The 23281-nt window shown below is 38.3% G+C and overlaps 1 protein-coding gene across 2 annotated transcripts in view; it reads left to right on the top strand.

The window, feature by feature from the left end:
• ST8SIA6 (ST8 alpha-N-acetyl-neuraminide alpha-2,8-sialyltransferase 6) overlaps positions 1–23281 on the top strand; it is a 180097-nt gene that overhangs the window by 117136 nt on the left and 39680 nt on the right. The window contains exon 4 of one of the 2 annotated variants that reach the window (XM_066385747.1): positions 18249–18335. The exons of the other annotated variant lie outside the window; for it this stretch is intronic. Within the exon in view, the coding sequence (XP_066241844.1) occupies positions 18249–18335 (87 nt within the window). The remainder of the gene's footprint in view (positions 1–18248; positions 18336–23281) is intronic. 2 annotated transcript variants of the gene reach the window in all.

Raw genomic sequence — 23281 nt, 5'->3', positions numbered from 1 at the left:
CTAATATATAGGATCCAGTATAAGATCACTAAACTGATAATATTTTCCTCTCTGGATATCTTCTTATGTCTGGAATTTCATTCTATACACTTGAAAAGTGCATCATTTTTTCATGTTCAGAAATCTTATAGTGATTGTGTTGGAGAAGAAATGTGAAAATCTTAAATTGCAGCTTTGTTCTTTGTTTATTCATTCTTTCTGTCCTGGTGATGTATTTGCATGTTGTTGATCTTGTGAAGGAGATCCAGGGGGTAGTCAGGTTATGACAGTCCTAACATTCAATCTTTTGAGTTTACGATGCTCACTCCCATAAACATTTAAAAAATGGAGATTGAGTGTTTTGGCTTACGCCTTTAGCGTGTACTTATGGACTATGTGGGCGAACCAGTTTGGCTGCATGCAGCGGAAGAATATGCAGTAGTGTATGAATGAGGGAGCTGGCATCCCCTGGCAAGCTAACCGACACTGTTTTGGACTGTTAAAAGTACAAGTGTTTGTTTGTGTTAGGCTCAGGTGTTTCAACTTACACCAAAATTTGGGTTATGTTACTGTCGTAGGAATAAACCCTACGTAACCCGTGGACACCCTTTAGTTATAAATCATTTTTTGCTCTGAGGTACTCCTTGATTTTGGCATTATATAAAACTAGTCCAGTGAAGTAAATTCAGTTACCCCAAATCATTCTGATAAGCTTGAATCCTGAATAGATTTCCGTTTGTGGTATATGTTCCTTTTTAGCCTTCCAGAACTACCTGCGACCCTGTCTGTTCTTGCTGCTTGCTGTAGGAGACTGACTTCCTTGGGGTACAGTAGTTGGACTCTTGAGACCTTTGGCTTCTGGTTAGTCTATGGGAGCCATTGGCAGGAGCGTAGCAAATGGGAAGAGAAAGAGCTTAGGGTATTTGTTCCTGTGGCTTCCTCTCTGTGGGTTTGGTTTAGCGATGGATGACTGCGTCCTCTACCAAAGGCCGCCACTCCTGTCCAGAAGCCTTCTTCTATACTTACAGCTACAGCTTTTTCTGGGCAGCCTGTAGACTTAGGGTGGTAACAGCTTTTGGACTCTCTCCCTGTTGCTAGCCCTCCAGTGCTTCATCAACCTGTGTAGCCTTTCCTTTACCACATCTCACCCTTTTGTAAACAGACACTCCACTTCCTCTTGGTCTAAAGTTAGTCTCTGCTTACAGTATTTCATAGCATGTGTTATGAACATGTAATTAATATAAAACCCAAAAGTTAATTGTGCATGTCAGGGAAAGTGTTCTTTTTTTTAAAGTGTCTGCCTTACCTGTGGTGGTGCAGTGGATAAAGCATGGACCCAGAATGCTGAGGTCATGGGTTCGAGCTAGCATGGTCAAGACACAGAGGAGAAGCAACTACTACGAGTTGATGCTTTCCACTCCTCCCCCCTTTTTCTCTCTCTCCCTCTAAAATCAATATATTAAATCTTTTTAAAAATTCTTTTTTATATTTTTTTTATTTTAATAGGGTGACATTGATAAATCAGGGTACATATGTTCAGAGAAAACATCTCTAGGTTATTTTGACATTTGATTATGCTGCATTCCCATCACCCAAAGTCCAATTGTCTTCCGTCACCTTCTAACGGGTTTTCTTTGTGCCCCTCCCCTTCCCCCACCCCGTCCCTTTTCTCCCCCCACCCCATAACCCCCACACTCTTGTCCATGTCTCTGAGTCTCATTTTTATGTCCCATCTATGTATGGAATCATATAGTTCTTAGTTTTTTCTGATTTAGTTATTTCGCTCAGTATAATGTTATCAAGGTCCATCCATGTTGTTGTAAATGATCCGATGTCATCATTTCTTATGGCTGAGTAGTATTCCATAGTATATATGTACCAAAGCTTTTTAATCCACTTGTCCACTGATGGACACTTGGGCTGTTTCCAGATCTTCACTATTGTGAAAAATGCTGCCATAAACATGGGGGTGCATTTCTTCGTTTCAAACAGTGCTATGGTGTTCTTGGGGTATATTCCTAAAAGTGGTATAGCTGGGTCAAAAGGCAGTTCGATTTTTAATTTCTTGAGGAATCTCCATACTGTTTTCCACAGTGGCTGCACCATTCTGCATTCTCACCAGCAGTGAAGGAGGGTTCCTTTTTCTCTACATCCTCACCAGCACTTCTTCTGTGTTGTGTTGTTGAGGAGCGCCATTCTGACTGGTGTGAGGTGATATTGCATTGTGATTTTAATTTGCATTTCTCTAATGATTAGTGATGTTGAACATTTTTTCATATGCCTATTGGCCATCTGTATGTCCTCTTTGGGGAAGTATCTATTCATTTCTTTTGCCCATTTTTGGATTGGATTGTTTGTCTTCCCTGTATTGAGTTTTACAAGTTCTTTATAAATTTTGGTTATTAACCCCTTATCAGACGTATTGTCAAAATATTCTCCCATTGTGTAGTTTGTCTTTTTATTCTGTTTTTGTCTTTAGCTGTGCAGAAGCTTTTTAGTTTGATATAGTCCCATTTGTTTATCCTGTCTTTTATTTCACTTGCCCGTGGAGATAAATTGGCAAATATATTGCTGCGAGAGATGTCAGAGAACTTACTGCCTATGTTTTCTTCTAAGATGCTTATGATTTTACGGCTTACATTTAAGTCTTTTATCCATTTTGAGTTTATTTTGTGAATGGTGTAAGTTGGTGGTCTAGTTTCATTTTTTTGCAGGTAGCTGTCCAATTTTCCCAACACCATTTGTTGAAGAGGCTGTCTTTACTCTTACCTCCTTTGTCAAATATCAGTTGTCCATAAAAGTGTGGGTTTATTTCTGGGTTCTCAGTTCTGTTCCATTGATCTATATGCCTGTTCCTATGCCATTACCAGGCTGTTTTGAGTACAATGGCCTTGTACTATAACTTGATATCCAGAAGTTTAATACCTCCCACTTTATTCTTTCTTTTAAATATTGCTGAGGCTATTCGTGTTCTCTTTTGGTTCCATATAAATTTTTGGAATATGTGTTCTATATCTTTGAAGTAAGTCATTGGTATTTTAATCGGTATTGCATTGAATTTCTAAATTGCTTTGGGTAAAATAGACATTTTAATGATGTTTATTCTTCCTAACCATGAGCATGGTATATGCTTCCACTTGTTTGTTTCTTCCCTGATTTCTTTTATCAATGTTTTATAATTTTCTGAGTACTAGTCTTTAATCTCCCTGGTTAGATTTATTCCTAGGTACTTAATTTTTTTGGTTGCAATGGTGAAGGGGATTGCTTCCTTAATTTCTCTTTCTGACAGTTCATTGTTAGTGTATAAAAATGCCTCTGATTTCTGAGTATTAATTTTATATCCTGCCACCTTGCTGAATTCATTTATCAGGTCCAGTAGTTTTTTACTGAGAGTTTAGGGTTTTCTATATACAATATCATATCATCTGCAAATAATGATAGTTTTACTTCTTCTTTTACAATTCGGATGCCTTTTATTTCTTTTTCTTGTCTGATTGCTGTGGCTAGGACTTCTAGAACTATGTTGAATAAGAGTGGTGAAAGGGGGCACCCCTGCCTTGTTCCTGATCTTAAGGGGATTGCTTTTAATTTTTGCCCATTGAATATGATGTTGGCTGTGGGTTTGTCATAGATGGCCTTTATCATGTTGAGGAATGTTCCCTGTATTCCCACTTTGCTGAGAGTTTTGATCATAAATGGATGCTGGATTTTATCAAATGCTTTTTCTGCATCTATTGAAATTATCATGTGTTTATCTCCTTCCTTTTGTTTATGTGATGAATCACATTGATTGATTTACAAATATTGTACCAGCCTTGCCTCCCAAGAATAAATCCCACTTAATCATGGTGTATGATTTTTTTTTATATATTGCTGGATCTGGTTTGCTAATATTTTCTTGAGGATTTTAGCATCTAAATTCATCAGGGATATTGGCCTATAATTTTCTTTCTTTGTGTTGTCTTTGCCTGGTTTTGGAATCAGAATTATACTCAACTCATAAAAGGAGCTTGGAAGTCTTCCTTCCTCTTGAATTTTTTGAAATAGCTTGAGAAGGATAGGAGTTATTTCTTCTTTGAATATTTGGTAAATTCACTTGTGAAGCCATCAGGCCCATGACTTTTCTTTTCTGGGAATTTTTTGATAACTGTTTTAATCTCATTTGTTGTAATTGGTCTGTTTAGGTTTTCTGATTCTTCCAGATTGATTTTTGGAAGATTATATGTTTCAAGGAATTTGTCCATTTCATCTAGGTTGTTTAGTTTTTTGGCGTACAGTTCTTCATAGTATTTTCTTACAATATTTTGTATTTCTGTCGTGTCAGTTGTTATTTCTCCACTCTCGTTTCTAATTTTATTTATTTGAGTCCTCTCTCTTTTTTTCTTGGTGAATCTGGTTAAAGGTTCATCAATCTTCTTTACCTTTTCAGAGAACCAGCTCTTGGTTTCATTGATCCTCTGTATTGTTTCTTTAGCCTCTATGTCACTTATTTCTGCTCTGATCTTTATTATTTTCTTCCTTTTACTAGCTCTGAGCTTTACTTGCTGTTCTTTTTCTAATTCTTTTAGATGAAGGGTCAAGTTGTTTATTTGAGCTTTTTCTAGCTTCTTGAGGTATGCCTGTAATGCCATGAAATTCCCTCTCTGGACTGCTTTTGCTGTGTCCCATAAATTTTGAGTTGATGTATGCTCATTATCATTCATTTCTAGGAATTTTTTAATTTCTTCTTTGATCTCACTGTTAACCCATTCACTTTTTAATAACATGCTATTTAGTTTCTAAGTGTTTGAGTATTTTTCAATTTTTCTGTTGTAGTTGATTTCTAGTTTCATGTCCTTGTGGTCAGAGAAAGTGCTCAATATGATTTCAATCTTCTTAAATTTGTTGAGACCACTTTTGTGCCCTAACATGTGGTCTATCCTAGAGAATGTACCATGAGCACTTGAAAAGAATGTATATTTTGCTGCTTTAGAGTGAAAGGTTCTGAAGATATCTATTAAGTTGAGTTGATGTAGTATGTCCTTTAAGTCTGCTGTTTCTTTGTTAATTTTCTTTCTTGAGGATCTATCTAGTGAGTTAGTGGGTTATTGAAATCCCCTACTAAATTATTAAAAAGAAAAAAATAAAGAAATCCCCTACTATTATAGTATTGCTGTTGATCTTGCCCTTTAAATCCATCAAAGTCTGCTTTATATATTTAGGTGCTCCTATATTAGGTGTGTAGATATTTATAACTGTTATATCTTCCTCTTGGATTGCTCCCTTTATCATTATGTAGTGACCTTCTTTATCTCTTACTATCGTCTTTGTTTTAAAGTCCATTTTGTCTGATATAAATATTGCTACCCCAGTTTTTTTTTCATTTCCATTTGCATGAAATATTTTTTTCCATCCTTTGTTCAGTCTATGTGCATTTTTTGTTTTAAGGTGTGTCACTTGTAGACAGCATATGTATGGGTCCTGTTTTCTTATCCACATAGCTACCCTATGTCTTTTGATCAGATCATTTAATCCATTTACATTTAGGGTTCTTATTGATATGTAGTTGTTTATTGACATTTTATTCTTTAAAACTGTATTCCTCTTGCCCTGGCCAATAGGCTCAGTGCTAGAGCGTCGGCCTGCCGTGCAGGGGACACGGTTTTGATTCCCGGCCAGGGCGCATAGGAGAAGCGCCCATTTGCTTCTCCACCCCCACCCCCTCCTTCCTCTCTGTCTCTCTCTTCCCCTCCCGCAGCCAAGGCTCCATTGGAGCAAAGATGGCCCGGGTGCTGGGGATGGCTCCTTGGCCTCTGCCCCAGGCGCTAGAGTGGCTCTGGTTGCAGCAGAGCGAAGCCCCAGAGGGGCAGAGCATCGCCCCCTGGTGGGCAGAGCATTGCCTCAGGTGGGCGTGCCGGGTGGATCCTGGTCGGGCGCATGCGGGAGTCTGTCTGACTGTCTCTCCCCCTTTCCAGCTTCAGAAAAATACAAAACAAACAAACAAAAAAACCTGTATTCCTCTTTTGCTATATTCTTTTTCTCCTTTGATCTGTTTACAACAGGCCCCTTAGCATTTCTTGCAGCATTGGTTTGGTTGTAATAAATTCCTTGAGGTTTTTTTTTTTTTTTTGGTCTGGAAAGCTTTTTATTTCTCCTGCAATTTTAAATGATAGCCTTGCTGGATAAAGTAGTCTTGGTTGTAGGCTCTTGTTCTGCATTACTTTGAATATTTCTTGCCATTCCCTTCTGGCCTCAAGTGTTTCTGTTGAGAAGTTGGAAGTCATCCTTATGGGGGCTCCTTTATAGATGATAGTCTTTTTTTCTCTAGCAGCTTTTAATATTTTCTCTTTATCACTTAGCTTTGGTATTTTAATTATGATGTGTCTTTGTGTAGATTTTTGGGGGTTTCTCTTTAATGGAGTTCTCTATGCTTTTTGAACTTGTGAGATGTTTTTCTGCCTTAATTGAGGGAAGTTTTCAGCTATGATATGTTTGAACAAGGTCTCTATCCCTTGTTCTTTCTCTTCTTCTTCAGGAACCCCTATGATGCAGATGATATTTCTCTTCATGTTGTCACAGAAGTCTCTTAGAGTTTCCTCAAACTTTTTTGAGTCTCTTTTCTTTTTTATGCTCTGCTTCTGTGCCTTTATTTATCTTGTTCTCTAATTCACTGATTCAATTCTCAGCTTCATCCATCCTGCTTATAGTTCCTTCCATTGTGTTCTTCATTTCTGATATTGTATTTGTCATTTCTGACTGATTCTTTTTTATTATTTCAATGTTCTTTTTTATATTTGCTATCTCTTTATTTAGGTGTTTGTAATTACCATCTATTGTTGTTCTAATATCTTTGAGCATCATAACAATCGTTATTTTAAACTTTACATCTGGTAATTTGGTTATATCTGACTTGTTCAGGTTCTTTTCTGGGGATTTCTATTGATTCATTTGTGTTGCATTTCTCTGCCTTCTTATTTTGTCTGTGTAAAAGAAGGTTTTGGCCACTGGAGTCCACTGGGTGTGGCCTCTGTGTTCCCTAGGTGTGGTCTCTCTGCAGGCCCACCATCCCCTCTGCTGTTGCTGCCTAGGGCGTTTGGTTATGGGCATTGCCGGTGCCTGCCCACTGGGGCTGTTGCTGTGGTTTCCACCTCTCCTTTATGGGAGTGGCTGTGATCACATGCTTGGGTGTACAAGCCTTGGTGGCCTTGGCCTTCGCCTTGCCCCCTTGGGTGGCATTATGTTCGGCCCTGAAGGCAAGGGTAAGCACCTTTGCTCAGCTGTGGATCACTGCCTGATTCCATGTTTTCACCCCACCCTTGCAGGAGGAGACTGTTTGTGGGACGGCTGCAAGCCTTGGCTCCATAGGCCAGGCAAGACTGCGTTCCCATGCTCAGTAGCGGGACTCCGCCTGTTCTGGGCTTTTGACTCAGGAGGAGCTAGCTCCCAAGTCAGGCCACAAGCCTTGGTTCTGCGGTTGGACAAGGCTGTGCTCCTGTGCCCTTTCTTAACGGCCGGTCTCCACCCCTTCCAGGGTTCCCGCCCTTCCCCTCGCAGTCTGGATTGCAGATGGCCTGTGGCTGGGCTTGACACTTTTGCACATACCGTCCTCCCCAGCCAGGCAAGACTGAGCTCACACCTGGGACTCAGTGGTGGTCAGCCAGCTTCTGCATCCTGCTGCCACCCACCCTTGGGAAAGCCCTCAGCCGTGTGGGTGGGGGTGCTGCAGCACAGACCCTAACACTCACTATTGTAGTCCCGAAAGCTCCCTCCTTCTAAGTGACTCTGCTCTGAGTGACGTGGGAGAGCTTGTTTGGCTGGTGTCCTGCTTCCCTTTGCTGGTATTGCTGTTTCCAGGGGAAATATTCACTTCAGATTTGGGGAGTGACTCATCCCAGGTGTTAGGGTGGCTGTCTCTCAAAATGTTTCTCCCTGTGCCTCCTAGATTACATTCTCTTCCTGGTACTCCAGACCTCTCCTCTCTCCCCATCCCCCTGAGCTCCGGGTGAGTGGTTGTGAGAGAGGTTTTCTGCGTGGTCCCTTTAAGAAGAATCCTGGGTCTGAGAAGTCAGTCTCTTTCTCACAAACAGTATCCTGTCTTGTTTCCAGCTAAATACTGTCCATACGCCTCTTCTAGCCTCTGGGGCTGCAGGCTGGGGCTTTGTTCCTGTGACTAAGGACCCTCTCTCTGCTAAACTCACTTCCTGCCATGTGAGTCTCTCCTGGCTGCTGTTTGCTCTGGGGAGCTGGGCAGCCCTCTCTGCATTTCCGCTTTTCCTACCAGTCTCAGTGTGGCTTCTTCAGTGTTCCTTGGTTGAATAGTCCTCTTAGTTTAGTCCAAAGTTGGTTTCTCCAAATGATGGTTCTTAAAATTAGTTTGTAATCCACTTTGGTTCTGGGAGGTGGAAGTTGGTACGTCCACCTACTCCATCGCCATCTTGTCTTCCTCAAAAAAAATTCTTATCTGACTTTTTTAAATATGGCAATTTAGAGATTTTACTGGGGCTCTGAAGGACACTAACATCTTTAGGAGTTAATTCCTAAAGCATTTTTGGAATATTTGACTTATTAAAGAAGCACTACACAGTATGGAATAAATATAATTTTGAGATTGCTCTCTTCTCTGCCAATTGACAGTAACCACTGCATTCTGATTAGAAGTTACCATCATGCAGAGTTGAAAATAGTGTAAATTGAATTCTTTTACCTTTAGTAGATAAAATGTTAGTATGTCAGCACTTTTCATAGTTCAATTCAGTCTACCTGCTACAAACTTCTCTTTGTTAGCTGTTATACACTCATCAACCATTCCTTTAAAAAGTATTGCCCAATAGAAATGATTGGCTATACTGATTGCAAATCTTATAGCACTGTATTGAATTGGAGAATTTCTCTGCATGTAGATCTAAGCTCTTTAGGAGTTTTCTAGAAACTAGCTGCAAAAGACTGTTTGATCTACACAAAACACCATTTAGAAATCTACTGATTTAATATTATTGGGGTATCTCCACCCATTTTACTAGATAAGAAAGGTTGTATTTTACTATAAAGAGATGATAAAGGAAACTAAACCAGTATTGCAGCTGCTGAAATGAATGTCTATCCTCAAGATAATTTCTAGGCATCTAATAAGTACCTGATAAATATTTAATGATTAACTTAATTAAACATATATAAATAAACATAGTTTTAAAAAACCTATTTATATCTTAATTGAGATAAAACTATTTACAGCATGTTAGTCTCCATCTCCAAGAGAAGTTTCTAGAAAAATATTTTAAATTTTAATATGATATTTATTTACTATCATTTAGTATGTTATTGATAATTTGTATCTCATTTTGAGCATTATTAATAACAATTTAAATAAACATTATTCTTTTGGAAATATCTTGCCACATTTAGTATGATTTATTGAATGTCTTGGAACCAGAGACTGTTTGTGATGAGATTAATTCTCAGTTTCATTATGAAAATATATGAGATGCAGCTTGATGTATTGGCAAAGAGAGCCAGACTGTGAATCAAAATACATGAATTTAATTCTTAGCTCATCCACTTAAAGTACAATATTGAGAAGCCGTTTGTCTTCTGAGAGCTTTGAGTTTTGTCATCCATATAAACAGGGCTAATTTCATAGGAATAACTGTCCCTCAAGATTGGGGGGGAGGCTATACCTCATAACTGAAAATCAACTATAAATATGTAAGTTTGCAGAAAGTAGGAGGTGATTCAGATGTTAGAGCATTTTACTTATAGCAAAGTTTCATAGAGACACATTTCTCCCACAGATTGGCCCATACTTGTAGCATACACATGGTTTTCCACTGCAGCCATGCTCCGACCTTACTAATCCTGATCTCACTTAGCTAAAATAACTGGCTGGTGATATATATGTTTCAGTAGAAAAGAGTAGGCATGTAGGGAAAAAAAATCCTCTTTTTGCTGTTTCTTCTTCTTTAATATTTTCTTTATTGTACCAGAGGATAATACTTTATTTCTAAACTGGAATTAAAAAAGATTCTTTGAACACAGCAATCTCAGGAAATCAGTAGCTTGAGCACTGTCTCCTGATTGTAAACAGCCAGGAATGATTCTTCTTTTGTAAGAGTGAGGTCTGCTCTAAGGTACTGACTTGGTTTTAAGTGTAAGTGGCTATAAAGTCATCAGCCCCTTTATGCAGCTAACTTACTAGTAAAATTAGATACATTATGATTGACATCTTTCAATAAAAAGTAAAATTGGAGCCAGCTCTAAGTTACAGGGTGATATATGTCACTAAAACAAAATATTTCAAAGACTATCCATATTTTACAACACACCTTTATTGTAGTTGGCAATGGATGCTAATTTGAATATTCACTAAGCCTGATTGATATAAAGGTAAGAGTGATTTCAAAGGGGTACAAACTCTGCTTTGCAGGGAAGCCAGAGTAAAAGTATAATGTACTTAAGAACATTTACTCAAAAACTTGGTGAAATAAAGTCACCTTTAATTTCTGAGATAGCAGTTGCTATTTGAAGATAACATGGTAGTTTTGCCTGACTGAGGCTTAGGGCCAGTCTGGGTTGGTATTGCTTGATCAGCCAGGTGGCAGCCAAGTCTCACCTGGCCATCTGGGCTGGCCTCCACAAGGCTCAAACCCAGGGAAGAGTGAAGAATTTTGAGCTAGGCCAACAGGTTGCCCAGCTGTGGTGAAGTATAGGAGCAGCACCACGGGCTCATGTTTAACAACTATCTTAGGGAGGAGGGACCCCAGATTTGTCACATTGGCAATTTTTGTAGCACAAATACTTCTACCTTGTCCAATTTCAAACTACCAATAGTTTGACAGCCTGCTCACAGCATTTTTGAAAATCGAATAGGCAGCTCTCACATGTTTCTATAAGCTAGCTTGAGCACAATAATGAGCCAGTCTGGAGGAAGGGAAGAGAGGAACCCCACACCCCTACTGTGCCAACAAAGAAGACCGAGAGAAGAGATTACTCTCAAGTCTGGGAGATGGCCAAAATGATGTAGGGGATTATTGCATCTTTTGCTTTGAAAAGTTGCGGAGGTTTGATCTCTCTCTATCACCTGGTGACATAACATCTCCAACAAATTAGACATTGAGCACTATTGAGGGAGCTCAGAGACAAAAATGGGGCCATCAACATACGGGTTACTCATTAAAAAGAGGGTAAAAGTTTAGCAGGATACACACCCCTTTTATTTTATGCTAAGAAATTGGGAAAGTAGGAAGAATGAGTTGGGTTGGTGGACTGGCTGAAGTGACTAGATCTAACCTGATACACAGAAGGAGGGAGGGCGAGGCTTTACTACAGTTGTGAACAGGAGCGAGTGAAGGTAGCACTGGGGAAAGTTAGGTAGAAGCTGTAATCCATGGAATAAGTAAATGTTGCTTTGAACTTACTTAGTGGAGTTTATGACCTCATTACATTTTCTATTTATGTTTAAACGTGAACTTCCAGTGTTAACAGGAACAGTCAGCTGGGGATTTTGTTAGGAGCACATAAGATGTAGCAGCTTATTAGCTGTCCAGGGAACTATATATAAAGCATCTTCATGAAAAAGGTGAAGGGACTAAGAAGTACAAATTGCCAGTTATTAAAATAGTCATGGGGATATAAAGTACAGCATAGGGAATATACTCAATAACATTGTAATAACTGTGTAAGGTGTCAGATGGATACTAGACTTACTAGGTGATCACTTTGTAAGGTATATAAGTGTATAATCACTATGTTGTACACCTGAAACTAATATAACATTGTATGACAACAGTCATTGTAAAATAATTTTTTCAAAAAAGCATATTCATTTAAATATACTGTATTTTCCTAGTAACTAGAATTTTGAATTTTAGGTATTCAATCCTTAATAAGGGCTGATGTATATTGCTGATTAGCTTAGTTATATCACCATGGAAAATATAATGTTTAGCCCAATAATGAACATTTGAAAGTTTTTTGAGTTATAAATGATGTACAACAGACTATAACTTAAATGTACAATGTGAAGAGTGTTGGCATATGTATACACCAACACTCCAATCAAATTTGAACATGTACCCCACCCACCAAACGTTTCTCATACTTTTTTTCATCTATTCCTCCCTACCCCTGCATGTCAGCCTTCATTTCCAGGTAACTTCCTGGTATGCTTTCTGTCACTATAGACTACTTTTCATTTCCTGGACTGGACTCTACATTGGGTACTCTTTTTGTGGTCTGGGTTTTTTCATCCAGCATGATTATTGTGAGATTGAGCTATGTGTTTTCAGGTATTAATAATTCATTCTTTTTTATCACCAAATAAAAGTAACAATATTCTGTAGTATGTATACATAATTTGTTTATCCAGTCACCTCTGAAGGGACACTTAGATTGTTTTCAGTTTTGGGCTATTACATAAAGCTTCTATGAACACTGGTATACAAGTCTTTGTGTGGAAATGAGGTTTCATTTCTCATCAATAAATACATAGAAGTGAAATAGCTGGCTTACATGGTGGGTGTATGTGTACCTTTTGAGGAAACTACCAAATGGTTTTTCGAAGAAGTTGTATGTTTTACACTCCCAGCAGCCATGTGTGAGAGTTCCAGTTTCTATACTTCTTGCCGGACTCAGTATGCTTTGTCTTTTCAGTTTGAGTTAGTATAGTGTCTATATAGTGGCATCTCACTGTAATTTTTTTTTTTAATTTATTAATTTTAGAGAGGAGAGAGAGAGGGAGAGAGAGAGAGACAGAGAGAGGAGAGAGAGACAGGGGAGAGGAGCTGGAAGCATCAACTCCCATATGTGCCTTGACCAGGCAAGCCCAGGGTTTCGAACTGGCGACCTCAGCATTTCCAGGTCGACGCTTTATACACTGCGCCACCACAGGTCAGGCTCACTGTAATTTTAATTTACATTTTTCTAGTAACTAATGATGTTGAACATCTTTTTATGTGTTGATCTTTCACTTGTCTAGCACTTTAAAAAAAATTATTGATTGATTTTACAGAGAAAGGAGAGAGAGGGATGGGGAGTGAGAAGTATCACCTCATAGTTGCGTCACTTTAGTTGTTCATTGCTTTGATTGCTTGTCATATGTGCCCTGACCAAGCAAGCTTAGGGTTTTGAACCAGGGACCTCTGCATTCCAGTTCGATGCTCTATCCACTACACCATCACAAGTCAGGGTGTCTAGCATCTTTGATGGAGTATATTCAGATCTTGTGCCCAGCTTTTAATTGGGTTGTTTGTCTTACCATTGAGTTTTAAGAGTTCTTTATATAATCTGTATACAAATTTTTTATCAAGTAAGTGCTGTGTAAATATTTTTCTAGTGTGTGTCTTGCATTTTCATTTTCTTTACAATGCTTTCTGAAAAGTAACCTTTGAATTTTGGTGAAGTTTAATTTATAGATATTTTTTATAGTTTGTATATTTTGTGCATAGATGTACAAAACCCAAGGTCATTAAGATTTTTTAATGTTTTATTCTAGAACTTAATTCTAATTTTATTTCTTACATTTAACTGAATGGCACCGTTTGGATTCATATTTGTAGATGGAGTGAGGTAAGAGTTGAGGATTTTAAAAGTAGGTATCTATCTAATCATTTTAGCAACATTTGTTGAAAAGATTATTCTTTTTCCATTGAATTATCTTGTTGAAAAGCTTTATTTCTGGATTTTTAAATCTGTTATTAATTTATTTACCTGTCTTGACATAAATAAGACACTTTTTGATTATTGTAACACTGTAGTAAGTCCTAAAATTGGATAGTACAACTCTTTCAAATTTCTTGTTAATTTTCAAATTCTGTTGGCTACTCCAGATCTTTAAATTTTCATTTGAGTTTTAAAATCAGCTTTTCTTTTTTTTTTTATTATTGAATTTATTGGGGTGACATTGGTTCACTGAACAATACAGGTTTCAAGCACACAACTCAAAAAAACACCAGCTGCACTCTGCATCATGGGCCCACTGCCCCAAGCAAAGGCTCTTCCCATTCACATTCCCCTGCTTTGCCCAACTCCACCCACCCCCTGACCTCCACCCCCTGCCCCTCTGGTTATCGCCACACTGCTGTATGGGGCTCTGCGTTGTATAAACTTTCTCCCGTACTGAGCTTGCTGAAAGTTTTACTCAGGGCTGAATGTTGAATTAGGCTATATACTTTTTTCCTTTCATGTATTGAGATTATTATTTTAAAAATTCTATTATGATGAGTTGCATCAGTTGATTTTTAAAAATCAGCCTTTCATTCCTGAGATAAAACCTACTTGGTCAGAATGCCTTATCCTTTTTATATATTGCTGGATTCAACTTGCTAATATTTTGTTGAGGATTTTTGCATCTATTAATAAGAATATTGGTCTGTATTTTTTTCTTTATTTTAATGTCTTTTTATGTTTTGGTATCAGAGTAACATTCCTTTTATAAAAAAAATCTGGGAAATATTGCCCTGTTTAATTTTTATAAGAGTGTTTCTGTAAATTTTGTATTAATATTTCTCAAATACTTAACGAAATTCTCTATTTAAGCCATTTGGGCATGGCATTTTCTTTGTTGGATGGATTTTGATCACAAATTCAATTTTGTTAATAGCTATCAGACTATTCAAGTCATCGCTTTCTTCTTAAGAGAGCTCTGGGGAGGTTTTGCCCTTCAAGGAATATATATGTCCATTGCATCTGTGTTGTATTCTTTGGCATAAAGTTGTTATTAAACACTGCTCACGAAATTAGGGGATCAGGGAACATGCAGATACTCCAGTACTTTCAGCCTTCTGTATAATGCATTTCACCAATGAAATAAAAGTTGGTTTTGCATCTCATTTGCATAATTGAACAACTTTATTTGACTTGTCATTTGCTTTTCTGATGTTCCTGTTTAATAAAAATCAAATGCTTCTTTTTTTTAATCACTTCATATTCATTTTGAAATACCCCCTATTTTTTTTTGAGCAGTATACTTTTAATGCCTGTAGAATTGTTAGTGCTGCAACCTCTCTCATTGGTCACATATTGATCATTTGTGTATTCTCTCTTTTTTACCTGATCAGTGTGGCAAGATGTTTATCAATTTTATTTATTTTTCAATGAGTCAACTTTTAATTTTATTGATGATTTTCTATTTTATCAATTTATGCTTTTACCCTGTCATTTTTTTTTTCTTCATGGTAATATTTCTTGCTTAGAAATCTACTTTGATATGAATATGGCCACTCTAGCTTCATTTTAATTAGTTCTACTGTGTTACATCTTTTTCTGTCATTTTACTTTTAACATTTATTTATATGAAATAGATTTCTTAAATATGATATATGATTAGTTCTTGTTTTTTAAAAATTCAATCTGACATTCTCTGCCTTTTAAATGTATATTTAGATTATTTACATTTAATGTGATTACTGGGTTTAAATCTACCATTTTGTTTTCTATTTATATTTGCTTTCTCTTTGTTCTCTTTCCCTCTTTTTCTGCTTGCTTTGGGATTAAATAATTTTATTTTGACATGTTAACACTTTTTATAGTTTTGTTTGTTTTTACTGGTTGCCTTTAGGAGACCACTATTCATTTTCTTCTTATCATAGTTCACTTTTAAGTCATTTATACCACTTCTATTCTCCTATCTCAATGCCCCTTTCTGGCCTTTGTTCTATAACTATTTATTTCTATAACCATGCATTTATTTCTATATATATTATAAACTCCCCAATATATTATTGTTATATTTATTTTAAATAGTCAATTATCTATAAAAAGGGACCTAGAAAAATAAGAAAAAGTCTGTTGTATATATTTACATATTAACTATTCCCAGTGATCTTCATTACTTTCTGTCAATCCAGTTTTCAATCTGGTTTCATTTTTCTTCTTCCTGAAGAACTAACTTCCTTTAGCATACCTTGTACTCAGGTTTCCTGGTATGAATTCTTTCAGGCTTCACATATCTGAAAGAGTTTGTATTTTACCTTCATTTTTTGTAAGGTGAGCTGAGCATAGAATTCTTTGTTGATAGTTTCCCCAAACCCTGTTCTGTATTTTAATGATGTTGTTTTACTGCCTTCTGACTTGCATTGTTTCTCATAAGAAGTCTGCTGTAATGTTTCTTTGTTTCTATGTGTATAATGTCTTTTCTCTAACTATTTTTAAGATTTTCTCTTTATTAATGGTTTAAAGAAATTTTATTATGTGTTTTAGTGTATTTTCCACCTGATTTTTGTGCTTTGGGTTTGTTGAGCTTCTTGGATCTGTGGGTTTATAATTTTCATTAGATTTGGAAAATTTTCCACTATTATTATTTCAGAAAAAAAATTTTGTCTGTTCTTTCTTGCTAGGCCCATAATTTCACATATATTAGGCAACTTGAGGTTTTATAACTGAATGATTCTCCGTAGATTTTTCATTCAGTCTGTCTTGCAGAGGATTTCTGGGTATCTATCATCATGTGGAGACCTGCAGTCTTTGCTCCAGCTGGGAAGTATCACACTTAGACAAAGCTTTAGGGCTCGTATATACAACTTTCAATATGCTTGGTGTACTGGGACTAGTCTTAGGGCCCACAAGCATGAACTAAGTCTGTTAGGATTGGAAGCTTGGGTGCAAGTAAAACTATTTTTAATCTTTTTATAGTAGCTCTTCACTTTGCTGCTTCTTTAATATTTAACTAATTTTTTCAAGATTTTTTTAAAGCTATTCTTAGCTAGGCCAATGGGAAGCAAGGGAAAATATTTTTGATTAGCCTTGGCAGCAATATAAAGAGAGAGAAACAGCCAAAAGGTAGATAAATTTCAGGGGCAAAGGAGTTGCTTGTTTGACTACCTTCTTCACATCTAACAAATATCTCCTTTTTGTTTTCAATTATTTTTTATTTATTGAGTTTTAGGGAAAGAGACATTGATTTGTTGTTCTACTTATTTATGCATTCACTGGTTAATTTTTGTATGTTCCCTGACCAGGAATCAAACCTACAATCTTGGCATATCAGGATGATGCTCTAACAAACAGAGCACCCTGGCCAAGGCCAAATACCTCCTTTCTGAGATAACTTTGGAGGATCTGCATTTTGCTGTATAGGGATGGGAGATAGATTTTTCTGACAAAAATTTTTTTTCTTATTCTTTAAATAGCTGGAAACGGGGAGAGACAGTCAGACAGACTCTTGCATGTGCCCGACCGGGATCCACCCGGCACGCCCACCAGGGGCGAAGCTCTGCCCACCAGGGGGTGATGCTCTGTCCCTCCGAGGGTCGCTCTGCTGTGACCAGAGCCACTCTAGCGCCTGGGGCAGAGGCCAAGGAGCCATCCCCAGCGCCCGGGCCATCTTTGCTCCAATGGAGCCTTGGCTGCGGGAGGGGAAGAGAGAGACAGAGAGGAAGGAGGGGGTGGGGGTGGAGAAGCAAATGGGCGCTTCTCCTATGTGCCCTGGCCGGGAATCGAACCTGGGTCCCCCGCATGCCAGGCCGACGCTCTACCGCTGAGCCAACCGGCCAGGGCCCCTGACAAAATTCTTTACTGTCCTCTTACTTCCCTAAGCCCTTATCAACATATACTCTACCTCCTTGTTGCAGACCCTTGCTCTCAAATAGCTTACAACTAATGCCTAAGATATTAATTGAGACAAAATTCAAGGGGTTTTTTTCACCCATAAAGATATTTGCATTTTAAATAACTGTTCAAGACTAAAGGTTATTCTGTGATGAAAGGAATTACTACTTAATGATGGAATTTTAGGTAGAAGGGAATCTATTGGGGACTGGGATCCTGGCAAACTGTATCACTGTGCCTATAGGGATGCCAGTATACATCTCTCTTACTGATTCCAATCTGATTTTTAATGTACTGTGCTGAATTAAAATATAAAGTGATTATTTGGGGGAAATTTTATCTATGCATCACAAGGCAAATCTATCAACTTAGACTCTGAAAAAAATGATAAACTATATTATGGCAAACATCTATAAAAATATAGTTATTTGTCAATGAGTTAAGGGTAAGATTAAATGGCCATAAGAAATGAATGTGAATTGGTATGCTGTCATAGCTTGTTTGTAATACCAGATGTGACTTATGATATGTACAAATTACACATTCCTAAATCAGTATAATAATTCTTTGTGAATTGTGTGTTCCTGAAAGTTTTGAAACGGGTAGATATTTACTTATTTCTCCTTCATCTTAGAAAAGATTTAGAGGATTAAAATGAATATATTTTAAAAGTGTCCTTTAGAACATGTATGTGTTTGTTTAGCAATATGTGAGATCTTTATTTTCTAACTTCATTAACATTTGACTCTTAGGTATTCAGAGGATGACTATCTGCAGATTATCACTGATATACAGAGCTGTCCATGGACACGACAAATAGAAGAATATGAGAGTTTTAGGTAAAAGTTTTCTTCATAATTAATATGAGATAAAGAAAATGTACATTTGCTTTGTAGGGACAATAGCAACATGTCGCTAAAAAGAAAAGTAGAGGGAGCCAAGTGACACTCAGGCGATTTCCTCTAGACCCTCCCCTGAGCACACAGCACTCCACCCGTCACTTACATAGTCATTTGTAATTTTGTTCCTGGAACTAATGATAAAACTCCAAAGTTTAAAAAGGAAGCTTCTGTTATGCTTTTTATTATGTTTTAGAGGGCATTGCTTCTTCTTTGTACCATGTGTATTTGGTGTTTGTTTATTTTGTAAGTAAAATATAATAAACATTAGGAGTGTTTGGAAAACATAGAGGGGAAAAAGTCATCCATAATCTCATCACTTTAGCACAAAAACTGTTCTTTTCTGCACATTTTCTTACTGTTTTTCTCATTATCTTGCCAATACCAGCAACATTCAGGGGCGAGAGCTGGTCTAAATAATAGCCCGAAGAGGAGTCGTCAACCTAACAGGGCCAGGTTGTCAGCTGACAATCATAGAGCTGTCCTGTGCTTAGAGAACTTGGAGCCTACCCAGACAGAGATAAATTATGTTAAAATAATATGCTGCAGGGTGTGTGTGGATACTTATCCAACAGCTGCTCACGTCGGGAGCACGGTGGTAATCTCTGTGCTTGCCCGTCTACATGGCTCTGCTTTGCTTTGCCCACGCTCTGATTTTTTGCTGTGCATCAACACAGGTTTTGTTTTATGCCAAGCTTTTTGGAAAATTGTATTATAATCTGTAAATGTTTTTATTTCTACTGGTTCATATATATTTTCAAAGATTACTTAAAGCATCATGTCTTATAAAAATCTTATTAAGGACACTTTGCTTTCCCCTACGATTCTCTAAGAAGTGTCTGCTGCTCGCTGTCTTTCCTGTGGGAAGGTGCTGTGGCTCGGCCTGTCCCACCTTCCGTTGGTGTACACTGCAGTCACTGGACCAGCTGCCCTCGGTTCTGCTGCTATTTTCAGTGAGGTCCTGGTCAGCTCGCCTTGGGTAGAGAAGTGACTTCCTGATTGGGTTAAAGCTGAAAGTGAATATCTTCCCTCCAATCAGTAGACATGTGGATGTTGTAACCTCCTGTAGGATTCCATTAAGCATCTTTCCTGTCACTTCAGGATGAGGTGTGGGAAAGGGGGTTCCTGTTTAATGATTACATTTCCAAGGTGTTTTATGCTACAGTCTGTTATACAGGGTGGGTTATAGTTGTTCCTATGAATAGTACTACAATAATTGATAAACGATAATACAAGAATAAACTGTGTTTTGTATACTCACATTATAAACCTATTTTTGCCCCACCATGTGTTCTGAGTGTGTCCCCTCAAAAGTCATAAATTGAAACCAAATCCACAATGTGATAGTTATTTGGAAGTGGGTCTTTTGGGAGATGATTAAGTTATTAGGGTAGAGCCCCCATGAATGAGACTGATGATTTTATAAAAGAGACCCCTGACTCAGAGGCAGATGAAAGTCAGTTGAGGCCCTAGGCACAGAGAAAATATTGGGCCCCTTAAAAAAAGAGAGAAAGACAGGGAAAATAAAAATACAGGTTAACCATATTTCTAAATAAGTAAAAAATATTATGTACTAATAATGTTAAAATTGCACATATGAAACCAAACTTGGTGTCATTAGAAAAAGTGTAAAGTTGGGGTTTTGCGGGGCCCTTCAGAAGTTGGGGCCCAGGGTGTGCGCCCAGTGCGCCTGCCATTAAATCTGCCTCTGCCCTGACTGCTCTCGCAAGCCTTCTATCATGTGACGACCCAGCAAGAAGACAGATGTCTGTGAACCAGGAAGTGGGTCCTCACCAGACATCAAATCTGCCAGCTCCTTGATCTTGGACTTCCCAGGTTCCAGAACTGTAAGAATAAATTCTGTTGTTTATAAGCTGCCCAGTCATAGTGTTCTCTTGTAGCAGGTCAAACAGACGAAGACACAGTACTACTTGAGACTAGATGGGAGAGATCTTAGAGACAGGGAGACCAGCTAGAAAGTTACACAGGCAACTGTAAACTAAACGGTCCCAGGGTCAAAGAGTGACAAAAGAGTCTGGTTCTGAGAGAGCTCCCTACGTGTGCAGAATAGGCAAAAAAGGAAGTGGAAGATATTGAGGTCTTGAGCTATTGAGAATCAATCCAAGATAATTATCTAGAAAGACTAGAAGAGTAGTGACACCAATAATCAAAGCCAGGGGAAGGGAGTGACTTCTGGCTCTCAAGCTGATTCACACCAAGCCTCTGAGAACAATATGAACAAAAGAAAGCATACTCAACACCTGCTTGAGGGCCTCGGGGAGCTGCTACCATGGCAGAGAGAACTAACAGAAGGTCTGGAAGAAGGGGAGACTGAAGGGGGTGAGCCCATCGTCTGGAGCTGCCTCTTCTCTAGAAGGTCACACACAGTGTTGTGTTCAATCAAGAAAAGAATTCTCTTTAAAAGCATTTTCTTTCCTTTTTTTTCCCTTTAAAATAAAAATCAGGAGTCTCTTCAAATCCAAAATTGCATGAGAGTCACCAGTTAGAAATTATGATGGATAGAAGCTGTATAGATATAGATGGTGCGGAGATAGAATGGCCATTTTCTGTTTTGTATTGTCTTGGTAGAAAAAGTGCATCAGTACCATGGTGCCATCAGTACCATGGTGCCATCACCCGATGGCCCATGTCTCCCCTCAGGCTCTGTTAATCTGCGATCATAATACTTATTGCTTATTGTCATTCAAGAGAACAGTCACAGTAATATTTATTCACTTAAATATTTTTTTATTGTAATGTTCTTCTTATGGGCATATTAGTAAACTAAATTTCATAAACCCTCAACAGGAGTCTATGCAAGTTAAGTCATCATAAACTGCCCACTTTCCTAAGTTTTGCTAATACAGCTAGCCAAATCTGGAGAGTTCTTGGCTTATTTATAAAGCTGATATTATAGAAATGTCTCCTAGTATTACAGATATGAAGTAGCTAAATCATTTTCAATTATATTTATTTTCATAATTTTATACCAAATTGAAAAAAATGTGAGCCTTAAAAAAGGAGTAATATTCTTTTAGGAGGAATTGCAAAAGTTACATTAAATTCTGAGCAGTATGAGTAAGTGAATATTTTCTTTTTGTTAAGTGAGAGACGGGGAGGCAGTCAGACAGACTCCCACATGCACCAGACTGGAATCCACCGGCAAGCCCACTCGGGGGCGATGCTCTGCCCATCTAGGGCTGCTGCTCCATTGCTCTGAATGGAGCTATTTCAGTGCCTGAGGGGGAGGTCATGGAGCCATCCTCAGCACCCAGGGCCAAATTGCTCCAACCAGGGCTGTAGGAGGAGAAGAGAGAGAGAGAGAAAGAAAGAAAGAGAGCGAAGGGGGAGGGGTAGAAAAGGAGATGGTCGCTTCTCCTGTGTGCCCTGACCAATAATTGAACCTGGTGGGACTTCTACACTCAGGGCCAACGCTCTACCACTGAACCAACTGGCCAGGGAGTGAATGTTTTCTAAATCCATCTGCAACCTGATTGTCAAAGCTCTCAACAGCTGATAACTAATGGCTATTTGAAAATTATGGGACATCTGTGGTTACATGATATAAAAATAAGAGCTTTTATGAATTCTTCTTTTTTATTTTTCAGTGAGAGGAGGAAAGCAGAGAAAGACTCCTGCATGCGCCCCTACTGGGATCCACCTGGCAAGTCCACTAGGGGGCGGTGTTCTGCCCATCTGGGCTGCTGCTCCATTGCATCCAGAGCTATTTTTAGCACCTGAGGTGGAGGCCATAGAACCATCCTTAGCGCCTGGGGCCAACTCACTCTTATAGAGCCTTGGCTACAGGAGAGGAGGAGAAGAGAGAGAGAGAAGAGAGAGAAGTGAGAGGGGAAGTGTGTAGATGCAGATGGGCACTTCTTCTGTGTGCCCTGACCGGGAATCAAACCCAGGACATCCACACTCTGGGTGACGCTCTACCGCTGAGCCAATGAGCCAGGACCTGAATTATTATTCTTAAATGAATATGCCATTTGCTAGCGGAAGTGGTACATTTTTTTTTTTAACATTTGTTTAGGGTTTACCACATCCAAGCACAGGAGACTCTTTAGCCTGGTACAGTGCAGGGTGCAACATAGGACCCGAGTAAATATATATTAAATGAATGGATGCGTGAAAGTAAACAAGAAAAATGCAAGTTTTTCTTATTAACCTCAAAGAAATTGTTGTCAGTTTGAAGATACAAAAATAAAACTAAATGTGTATGACTTAGTATCAAAATGAGTGATTTATACAAATACCACAATTTATCAATGCATGATCACTGTGAGATATAATTTCTTGAAAGGTTTCATGGAAAGGGGCAGGACTTGTGCTGAAATGCTGAGGAGGGGTAGTAAGGAAAGGAGGGAGCAATATGGAGTAGTGATGAGGCCAGGAATAAACATGAAATAAGTTTCAGGACCAGCTTCACTAAAGCAGTGAACTTATTCTAGAGGGTGCATGGGGTAAAGGGGCTTCTTATAGGGGTGCTCCTGATGGTACACAGGGCTCTGACCATCCGAGTAAAGTCCACAGGCTTTTGGTAGATACGCAGAACCCAGTGAAGGTATTTCTAGCATGGGAATCACAGGACGGATTTATTTTAGAGAATGTATTGGTCAGCAAAATTTTATTTAAAGTCTTAGAAGGAAATGAGTAGACTGATGGAGGTGAAGCGGTCCAGGGCACATTGTAGAAAGGTGACTGTAGATTGATCAATCGTAGCTATAAAAATATCAAGGAAGGGACACTTGGCAGTGAACTTCTTGGGTTCAAGGTCTGTTTTATTTCTATCACCACTGCTCATCACACAGATGGTACCCAATAAATAGCTGTTGTATATACATGACTGAAGACTCAGCAGGACTTAGTTGGTTAGTGATTCC

Source organism: Saccopteryx leptura, chromosome 5 (assembly GCF_036850995.1).
Source record: "Saccopteryx leptura isolate mSacLep1 chromosome 5, mSacLep1_pri_phased_curated, whole genome shotgun sequence".
In the NCBI taxonomy this organism is placed as follows: Eukaryota; Metazoa; Chordata; class Mammalia; order Chiroptera; family Emballonuridae; genus Saccopteryx; species Saccopteryx leptura.
This window is presented reverse-complemented; position numbering and strand designations above follow the sequence as displayed.